Raw genomic sequence first — 11,528 nt, forward strand, 5'->3', positions numbered from 1 at the left:
TAAGAATAAGAACACATTACAAATTATATAATATAGCCCACAGAGCATCCACAATTGTTTACACAAGAATATGAAATATATGGCATATTAAAAGTTGTTTTTTCAGGACTTCCCTGGTGGCTCAGATGGTAAAGAATCTGCCCGCAATGCTAGAGACCTGGGTTCAATCCCTGGGTCAGGTAGATCCCCTGAAGGAGGGAATGGCTACCCACTCCAGTATTTTTGCCTGGAAAATCCCATGGACAGAGGAACTTGGCAGGCTATAGTCCATGCAGCTGCAAAGAGTGGGACATGAGTGACTAACGCTTTCACTTTCATTCAGGAACATAAATCTCTCCCTTTAGAATCTGCTTAAGGACGTTTATTATTTTGCACATTTGGATAAAAAGTGTGGGTAAAGGGGAGAAATGATCATGAAGATTCATTTTCGAGGAGTGGGAGAAGGAGAAACTCTATAAGAAACTAAAGCTTTATTAAAGGGAAAAACAAAGACAATTTGTACAGTTTGAGATTAAAATTCATAGATTCAAATTTCAATCCACTCATTCACTATTGACTCAAAGCCATCCTATTTTAGGAATGCAGAGATCCACTTATCCTAGTTACCAACCTTTCTTCAGTAACCTCTGGATTCCTTGCTTGATCTCCTGAGTTCGCACCCCATAGACAATGGGGTTGAGGGCTGGAGGGATGACGTGGTGGAGGATATTGAGCAAGACGGGCACGTCAGAGGACACTTCCTTTTCTACCACAAGAGTGAAGACAAAAACCAGAAGGACAGTGCTAAAGAAGAGGATCAGGATGACGTGGGAGCCACATGTGCTTAGGGCCTTGGCCACAGCTCCCTCTGACTTGAGTCTCAGAACAGCCCTTAGTATGAGGGTGTAGGAGAGGAAGATGAGGAAGAGGTCAGATCCCAGCAGAGTCCATCCACAAGCAAATTGGTAGAGACGATTGATAATAATATTACCACAGGAGAGCCTGGAGACAGACATATTGGCACAGAGGCAGTTCTCAATGACATTTTCCCGACAATAATGGAGACGTCCTGAAAGAATGGGGATGGGTACTGTCAAAAAGATGCTTCTGGCCAAGATAAAAATGACTGCTTTGACTACAAATTGGTCAGTAATGATGGACAGGTATTGTAGAGGATGGCAAATGGCCACATAGCGGTCATAGGCCATGACCATGAATGTGCAGGACTCCATGGCAAAGATACTATTCATGATGAACATCTGAAAGAAGCAGGCAAAGAAGCTGATGGGCCTGAGATCAAACCAGAAGATGGCCAGGACCTTGGGGATGACGGTGAGGCAGAGCACCATGTCCAGCAGGGAGAGCAGGCTGAGCAGGTAGTACATGGGCTCGTGCAGAGAGGCCTCCAGCCGGATGGTGAGCAGGAGGGTGGCGTTGGCCCCCATGGCCAGGAGGAAGAGGAGGCTGAGGGGCAGGGACAGCCAGCGCTGCCAGCTGGGGGACCTGACAAAACAGTTCAGAAGGAAGTCTGAAATCTCAGCGGAGATGCTGCCATTTTGGTGTGCTGTCATATTTTGTCAAATATTCCTGCACCTTCCTTTTAGTGATCTGTAAAATTGGGATAAAAATTAGCTACTGATTCAAGATTCATAGAGATAGAACAAATTGCTTTACTTAAGTGACTTATGCATTCTGGCAGATTATCCATCACTAAGTGAATTTTTGTGTATATCTTATGTACCCAGTATGATATTCATATTACTTTAAGCAATTCAGAAGGCTGAGGTGCTGTGATTTCTTTGTAGTGTTTGATTTGTTCAAGGTTTATTTATAGTATTTTAATAGAGTATATATTTGCTTTATAATATTTGTTAGTTTCTTCTGTACAATAAAATGAGTCAGCTGTGTGTACACATATATCTCCTCCCTCTTGAATCTCCTTCCCCCTCACCACCCCTACTGCCATCTTACCTAAGTCATCACAGAGCACTGAGCTGAGCTTCCTGGACTATACTGCAGGTTCCCACTAGCTATCTCTTTTACACATGGTAGAGTATATATGTCAACCCCAATCTCCCAATTCATCCACCCACAGCACTCTTGTATCCACATGTCTGTTCTCTCTGACTAGATCTTTATCCATGCCATGCAAATAGGTTCAGCTCTACCGTTTCACCAAGTTTCACATATATGTATTAATATATGATATTTGTGTTTCTCTTTCTGACTCACTTCATTCTGTATTTTTAATAGAGCTGTTAAATCTTTATAGAAACTAAGAGGAGAAAATTATTTAGGAAGCTTCTTTATAACAGGTGAGTCTCTAAATTCATACTCATGTTTCTTTACTATTTAAAAATGATTACATGGACTACAATATCTACAATTTAACTTGAACAATACATGCTAATAAGCAGCAGAACCTGGCACAACTGAGGGACTCAGATAAATGTCTGTAGACCACTAGCTACCATAATTTGACCTTTCAGCTGTATTTATTATGCTTTAATTAGAGATTTTAAAAATTATGCACTGAAAATAATGTTTGTGAATTTGCATGTGTCTAAAAAGTCATTTTGATTTGGATTATTTGTAAAAATTGCTTTTTGTTTACTTCTTAGGTTTTTATATTAGTAGGATTCCTAAATTCTGGAAGAAACAACTTTAAAAGGAGAATGAGCAATTCCACCCAGCTCTGCTGGACTAATATCTAATAGTAAACAGGAGGAAACTTGATTCTTCTGATTGCATTAGTGTGAGGTTGATGAGATCTACCTTTAAAATCCTTCCATCTCCTTTCTGTTTCCCTTTTTCATCTTCAGTACAATAATCCAGGTACACATTCCTTCTTTCCTCCAGGCTAGTTCAATGCTGCCACTGTTGTCTCATCATTTAAAGTTTCTCCTTGGCATGCTGTTAGATATTAGGGTCACCGAATTGAGTTAGAAACCATCTCTATTCTGAAGTAGGGAAAACTAAAACCATTCTGGGCCAACAGTAATACTAATAAGTGCTATGAGCAATGACAGGGTCTTGCATAAACTATTATGAGAGAGTAGGGGAGGGCTGCTTGGAGAGGGGATATAGGTTACCTACTCCAGTATTCTTGGGCTTCCCTGGTGGCTCAGATGGTAAAGAATCCGCCTGCAATGTAGGACACCTGGGTTCAATCCCTGGGTTGGGAAGATCTCCTGGAGGAGGGCATAGCAACCCACTCCAGTGTTCTTCCCTGGAGAATCCCCATGGACAGAGGAGCCTGGCAGGCTACAGTCCGCGGGGCTGGACACGACTGTGCGACTGAGCACAGCAGAGCACAGGGGAGTGCTGACTGCCAGGCATGGGGAGTGGGCTGGAGAAAGAGAATTGTGAGTAAAGTGATGGGTGCCCTCATGGCACTAATGATTAAGATCCCGCCTGCCAATGGAGGAGATATAAGTAACATGGGTTTGATCCCTGGGTTGGGAAGATCCCCTGGAGGAGGGCACAGCAAGCCACTCCAGACAGAGGAGCACGGTGGACCACAGTCCATGGGGTCTCCAAGAATTGGATAGAACTGAAACAGTTCAGCACCCATCCTCATTTACATTACAGAGGAGGAATTCTAAGGTTCTCCTCCACCTGAATTGTGACAGGGAATCAAAAAAAGTCTGTAACTTGGCAAAATGTTTAGGTCAGGACTTTCTGGTGGCCTTCAAATCATGCAGTCCATTGTAGTCAAATCTGTCTTCATAAACAGAGTCTCATATAAAGAGTTATCACGTGGGTTTACAAACTTCTTTCCAGGAGTTTTAAAAATTCTCTCTTGATTTCTCACTTCTTATTATATATAATAAATATTATTATATAACATAATATAAATGTTCATACTGTTTAACTGTTGAACTCTTGTCACTTGCTGAGAATGGAGCTCCAATATCTAGGACTTCATCTCATTTTGTCTTTCACTCTCTTGTGAAATATGTTTTATTATCATCACATTACAAACAAGGGAAATGATTCTCATAATCTTAACCATCTATCCAGTATTAGGCTAATCCTCTTCCTATCTAACCCTAGTCAAGTGTGTTACATTCAAACAACTTCCAGTTTCTCTCTGACCCTAAAATACAATTCTATGATAATGTACTTAGCTCATCAATACTATAAAAGAGTAATCAAAAACCACCAATGATACAATTAGTAGTTCTGAAAACAGAACTGATAGATGAGAAATAGCTTTGGGATAGGGGGCAAAGTAGCAAGGGAAAGGAACCTTTAACCAAACTGTGAACCCAGAACTAAACAGTATTTTCATATCAATAGAAATCAACTTTTGATTCTGTAGTGTTTCAAGTTGTGTTCTTGTTTCCAGTTATGAATTCTAATCTCCAAATGCAGTTTCAGTCCTCCTCAGCTCCCAAATTCTCCTCACCAGAGACTCCCTGTTAGTGACCAGGGTTGACTCTCAGAGGAAGGAGGAGGGTTGTCCCTTCCCAGTCTCCTCTCTTCATTCCTCTTGGTTCTCTGCTTCCCCAGACAAAAGGTCCTGTCTAGCTGGGACATGCCAGTCATGGCCTTTCCACCTGATACATAGATGAGATTGAATGATCTTCCAAATTTTTTCCTCTTGTTAATAACAGAATATATTAGTAGTGATATTGACAATTTGGGGATGAATTGTACACATATCATGTCATATAATAGTAACCATACTCTGAAGAAAGTGGGTCAAGTTGACCATCTTAATAATTTACGTCTTCAAATGGAGAAATTGTTTCAGTGGTATTATATGTCTTTTCCTCAGTTTAACTGCTAGGGTTTGGATGTAAAAGAAACAAACGTCAGGCCCAAAGCCATTGAATATATGTATACAGCTGTGTTCTGTGTCATCACAGCGAGGTAGAAATGCATATCTTATTTGCCATGTTATTTTATATATTTGAGTGTTAAGGTTGTTAGGGTTCACCTAACTCCACAGAACTCAGACAGACCTTTACGACATCTTGAAGTGCAGTTACAGACATTATTGATGATATCCAGTGGCAGATACTTTGATCTTTGGGCATCATTTTCTGGTTTTGGCAGCCGTAGTTTTTAGATATTATTTAGATTGAACTGACATCTGAGGAGCTACTTTCTGACACCCTCTGACCCCCAACTGTGATCTCTGTTCTCACCTTAAGTTATATAGAATAAATTTAATTCCTACTCCATGATTCCAGGACTTTTGCATGAATACTTTGTGCCCAGTGTCCATACTCCTTGTTGAAACGTTTGAAATTTTCATAAGTGGGGTCCAGATGATGTACTTTCAAGCTCCCCACCACCCGTCTCCTATGGACAAACTTCACCTCCTCTGCATCTCTGTCATCATCAAGAAAAAATCATAGAAAAGAAGGGCAAAGCAGAGAACAAGGTTCCAGAGCAGAGCTTTCCCCTGCACCTACTCACCTGACTCCGGAGGCACTATCCACTACTGGTTTTCAGACTACTTCAGCAGCACTGTCCCAGGAATGGAAACGGACACAGACCCCTGATGAAGAGATAAGTCTTTCCTGTCTTCTGGTTAATGCTGGTCTATCTTTCTTCACTCAGACTCACAGATGACGTTAAGCATGGGTTCTGGTTCCACTGATCCTGAAGCCTTGGAGCATTCCCAAGTACCTGGGGTAGGTATACCTCTGGAGCGTTAGGGACTCTGCCCTCTGGGAACTCCTCCTTTCTGCTCCCTTTGGCCCTTAAGGCCATTCTGGGAAAGGAAGGCAGGCAGATGAGAGAAGAAATTATTTTCTTTCTCTGTAAAAGAAAGGACATCTGGGAATCCAGTCCTACACTGCCATGTCTCTATTGGCAGTTAGTCAGTCTCCTAAATATGACTGTCTTATGTACATCTTTACATGTCTATTTGTGTTTGTATATACACTTTTGATGTCTTCTATCGATCCTTTAAACTCACTCGGAAACTCCCATGGAATTCCTGGACATGCTTAACAGATAGTGACATCCAAAATTGTGTTATTGAATGAATTGATGTTAATATATCATCACTTTTATCACGGCATAATAATGATAAAAGTGCAAGAGGAAGTGAAGAAAATATTGAGAAAACATTTTTTTTCAGAGATTGCAGAGAAAAATGAAAACATTTTTCAGAGAAAAATGTATTTTTCAGAGAGAAAAGTGACAGTCATTTTTGCTGCTTCAAATTTTTTAAAACAGGATTTATATGCTAGGAAAGATAATTTGTTCCTTTATTTTTTATTCATTTTAAACCTCATATGAATTATTCATACTTTTCAAGTTATGGGAACAAGCATCATCCATTTTTTTCAGGTCCTTTGTTTCAATTTTATTTCACTTTTTTTTTCATATCTCAACATTCTTCCTAGTTCTCCTCCCTTCCAAAAAGTGAAATCTCTAGTGTATTTAATATATGTGCTACTAATTAATTTCCAGTATGCTTATTTAGCTATATATTTGTGTAAGGAATACAGTTGGATATTGAATTTTCATAAATGTCATTGTGTTATAAATATGATGTTAGTTTTGATTTTCCTCACACTAAATCTTAAAAATATGTCATATGTTGCTTTGGGTGAATTGACTTTATTATTTTTGAGTGGGTCTCTTTTTCCATTGTGCCCATTATCCCCTTTGGCTCACACCCATATGATCTGTAATAATTATTCAAATCAGTTGCTTTGTCATGTCCGACATTTTGGAACCCCTTGGACTGCAACATGCCAGGCTTCCCTGTCCATCACCAACTCCTGGAGCTTACTCAAACTCATGGACTTCGAGTTGGTGATGCCATCCAACCATCTCATCCACTGTTGTCCCCTTCTCCTTCTGCTTTCAATCTTTCCCAGCATCTGGGTCTTTTCAAATGAGTCAGTTCCTCACATCAGGTGACCAAAGTATTGGAAATTCAGTTTCAGCACCAGTCCTTCCAATGAATGTTCAGGAGTGATTTCCTTTAGGTTGAACTTGTTTGATCTCCTTGCAGTCCAAGGGACTCTCAAGAGTCTTCTCCAACACCACAGTTCAAAAGCATCAATTCTTCAGTGCTCAGCTTTCTTTATAGTCAAACTCTCACATCCATACATGACTACTGGAAAAAAATCAAAGCTTTGACTAGTGGACCTTTTTCAGCAAAGTAATGTCTCTGCTTTTTAATATGCTGTCTAGATTGGTCATAGCTTTTCTTCCAAGGAGCAAGCATCTTTTAATTTCATGAGTGCAGGCACCATCTGCAGTGATTTTGGAGTCCCCCAAAATAAAGTATCTCATGGTTTCCATTGCTTCCCCATCTATTTGCCATGAAGTGTTGGGACCAGATGCCATGATGTTAGTTTTGTGAATGTTGAGTTTTAAGCCAACTGTTTCACTCTCCTCTTTCACTTTCATCAAGAGGCTTTTTAGTTAGTTCTTCTTCACTTTCTGCCATAAAAATGGTGTCATCTGCATATCCTAGGTTATTCATATTTCTCCTAGCAATCTTGATTTCAGCTTGGGCTTCATCCGGCCTGGCATTTTGCATGATGTACTCTGCACATAAGGTAAACAAACAGGGTAACAATATACAGCCTTGATGTACTCTTTCCACATATTGGAACCAGTCCATTGTTCCATGTTTGGTTCTAACTGTTGCTTCTTGACCTGCATACATATTTCTCAGGAGGCAGGTAAGGTGGTCCGGTAATCCCACCTCTTGAAGAATTTTCCAGTTTGTTGATATCCACACAGTGAAAGGATTTAGTGTAGTCAATGAAGCAGAAGTAGATGTTTTTCTGGAATTCCCTAGGGTTTTTTATGAACCATAGGATGTTGGCAATTTAATCTCTGGCTTTCTGCCTTTTCTAAACCCACCTTGAACATTTGGAAGTTCTTGGTTCATGTACTGTTGAAGCCTCAGTTCAGTTCAGTTCAGTCACTCAGTCGTGTCCGACTCTTTGCAACTCCATGAATTCCAGCACGCCAGGCCTCCATGTCCATCATCAACTCCCGGAATTTACTCAAACTCATGCCCATCTAGTCGGTGATGCCATCCAGCCATTTCATCCTCTGTCATCCCCTTCTCCTCCTGCCCCCAGTCCCTCCCAGCATCAGGGTCTTTTCCAATGAGTCAACTCTTCACATGAGGTGGCCAAAGTATTGGAGTTTCAGCTTCAGCATCAGTCCTTCCAATGAACACCCAGGACTGATCTCCTCTAGGATGGACTGGTTGGAACTCCTTGCAATCAAAGGGACTCTCAAGAGTCTTCTCCAGAACCACAGTTCAAAAGTATCAATTCTTCAGCACTCAGCTTTCTTCACAGTCCAGCTCTCACATTCATACATGACCACTGGAAAAACCATAGCCTTGACTTGACGGACCTTTGTTGGCGAAGTAATGTCTCTGCTTTTTAATATGCTATCTAGATTGGTCATAACTTTCCTTTCAAGGAGTGAGTGTCTTTTAATTTTATGGCTGCAAACACCATCTGCAGTGATTTTGGAGCCCCCCAAAATAAATCTGACACTGCTTCTACTGTTTCCCCATATGTTTCCCATGAAGTGATGGGACCAGATGCCATGATCTTAGTTTTCTGAATGTTGAGCTTTAAGCCAACTTTTTCATTCTCCTCTTTCACTTTCATCAAGAGGCTCTTTAGTTCCTCTTCCCTTTCTGCCATAAGGGTGGTGTCATCTGCATATCTGAGGTTATTGATATTTCTTCCGGCAATCTTGATTCCAGCTTGTGCTTCTTCCAGCTCAGCGTTTCTCATGATGTACTCTGCATAGAAGTTAAATAAGCACTGTGACAATATACAGCCTTGACATACTCCTTTTCCTATTTGGAACCAGTCTGTTGTTCCATGTCCAGTTCTAACTGTTGCTTCCTGACCTGCATATAGGTTTCTCAAGAGGTGGGTCAGGTGGTCTGGTATTCCCATCTCTTTCAGAATTTCTCGCAGTTTATTGTGATCCACACAGTCTAAGGCTTTGGCATAGTCAATAAAGCAGAAATAGATGTTTTTCTGGAACTCTTGCTTTTTCGATGATCCAGCGGATGTTGGCAATTTGATCTCTGGTTCCTCTGCCTTTTCTAAAATCAGCTTGAACATCTGGAAGTTCACAGTTCACATATTGCTGAAGCCTGGCTTGGAGAATTTTGAGCATTACTTTACTAGCATGTGGGATGAGTGCAATTGTGCAGTAGTTTGAGCATTCTTTGGGATTGTCTTTCTTTGGGATTGGAATGAAAACTGACCTTTTCCAGTCCCTGGCCACTGCTGAGTTTTCCAAACTTGCTGACATATTGAGTGCAGCACTTTCACAGCATTATCTTTCAGGATATGAAATAGCTCAGCTGGAATTCCATCACCTCCACTACCTTTGTTCTTAGTGATGCTTTCTAAGGCCCACCTGACTTCACATTCCAGGATGTCTGGCTCTAGGTGAGTGTGAATGATCACACCATTGTGATTGTCTGGGTTGTGAAGATCTTTTTTGTACAGTTCTTCTGTATTGAAGCCTAGCTTGGAGCATTTCGAACATTACTTTTTAGCATGTGAAATGAGTGCAATTGTGTGGTAGTTTGAGTATTCTTTGGCATTGCCTTTCTTTGGGATTGGAATGAAAACTGGCCTTTTCCAGTCCTGTGGCCACTGTTGAGTTTTCTAAACTTGATGGCATATTAGTGCAGCACTTTAACACCAACGTCTTTTAGGATATGAAATAGCTCAGCTGGAATTCCATCACCTCCACTAGCTTTGTTTGTAGTAATGCTTTCTAAGGCCCACATAACTTCGCATTCCAGGATGTCTGGCTCTAGGTGAACGATCACACCATCGTGGTTATCTGGGTCATAAAGATCTTTTTTGTCTAGTTCTTCTGTGTATTTTGGCTACCTCTTCCTAATATCTTCTGCTTCTGGTGGTCCACACAATTTCTGTCTTTTATTGGGCCCATGGATGCATGAAATATTCTCTTGGTATCTCTAATTTTCTTGAAGAGATCTCCAGTCTTTCCCATTCTATTGTTTTCCTCTATTTCTTTGCATTGATCACTGAGGAAGGCTTTCTTATCTCTCCTTGCTATTCTTTGGAACTCTGTATTCAGTTGGGTATATCTTTCCTTTCCTCCTTTGCCTTTAGCTTCTCTTCTTTTCTCAGTTATTTGTAAGGTCTCCTCAGGCAACCAATTTGTCCTTTTGCATTTCTTTTTCTTGGGGATGGTCTTGAGTACTGCCTCCTGTCAGTGTCATGAACCTCCATTCATAGTTCTTCAGGCACTCTGTCTATCAGATCTAATCCCTTGAATCTATTTGTCACTTCTACTGTATAATCATAAGGGATTTGATTCAGATCATACCTGAGTGGTCTAATGGTTTTTCCTACTTTCTTCAAAATAAGTCTGAATTTTTCAATAAGAAGTTCACGATCTGTGCCACAGTCAGCTCCTGGTTTTGCTTTTGCTGACTATATAGAACTTCTCCATCTTCAGTTGCAAAGAATATAAACAATCTGATACAAATATTGACCTTCTTGTGATGTCCTTGTGTAGAGCCTTCTCTTGTGTTGTTGAAAAAGGGTGTTTGCTATGACTGGTGTGTTCTCTGTTAGTCTTTGCCCTGCTTCATTTTGTACTCGAAGGGCAAACTTGCCTGTTACTCCAGGTATCTCTTGACTTCCTATTTTTGCATTTTAGTCCCCTATAATGAAAAGGACATCTTTTTCTGGTGTTAGTTTAGAAGGTGTTGTAGGTCTTTATAGAATGGTTCAACTTCAGCTTCTTTGGTAATAATTGTTACCAAGTAAAATAATTGTTACCAAGTAAAAGAATCTGCCTGCCAATGCAAGAGACTCAGACAGGAGATATGGGTTCGATCCCTTGTTTGGGAGATCCGCAGGAGGAGGATATGGAACAGCTCTGATATTCTTGCCGGGAAAGCCCCATGAATAGAGGATCCTGGTGGGCTACAGTCCATGGGCTTGCAAAGAGTTGGACACAAAATAGTGCCTGAACACACACACACACTACTACTGTTCATTTCCTTGTTCACATTTCTTTTCTTCAAGGCTTCCCTTTTGGCTCTGTGTAAAGAATTTGCCTGCAATGCGGGAGACCTTGGTTTGATCCCTGGGTTGGGAAGATTCCCTGGAGAAGGGAAAGGCTACCCATTCCAGAATTCTGGCATAGAGAATTCCATGAACTGCATAGTCCAGGGGGTTGCAAAGAGTTGGACACGACTGAGTGACTTCCACTTTCACACATTTCTTTGAGGGTCTAGAAACAATAGAGCAAGAATTTTTTTTTTTTAGTTATGGCTTAAAAACTTATTTTAAAATTTTTCATGGTTGTTGTAGGTTTAGGTGATTCTCATAGCATTTCTCATTTTTTAAAATAAAGGTTTTACTCTATTTATAGTTTGTTATCTATAAATATGAGTTTGTTAATTGTTTGCTATATTTACTAGCTTGTTTTCACATAGACTTGATAGCCACAATATTTATCTTGCTCAGTCTGACTTATTTCTCCAAGTGTAATGCCCTACAAGTCCATCCAATGTCATTGCCATATATAAA

At 40.5% G+C, this 11,528-nt stretch overlaps 1 protein-coding gene across 1 annotated transcript; it reads right to left on the reverse strand.

The window, feature by feature from the left end:
- Positions 1-602: 602 nt before the first annotated feature.
- Positions 603-1,550, reverse strand: LOC122695461 (olfactory receptor 56A3-like). The gene has a single exon (XM_043905427.1). The coding sequence runs from the start codon at positions 1,548-1,550 to the stop codon at positions 603-605; it is 948 nt and encodes a 315-aa protein (XP_043761362.1).
- Positions 1,551-11,528: the final 9,978 nt, after the last annotated feature.

Source organism: Cervus elaphus, chromosome 1 (assembly GCF_910594005.1).
Source record: "Cervus elaphus chromosome 1, mCerEla1.1, whole genome shotgun sequence".
Classification (NCBI taxonomy): domain Eukaryota; kingdom Metazoa; phylum Chordata; class Mammalia; order Artiodactyla; family Cervidae; genus Cervus; species Cervus elaphus.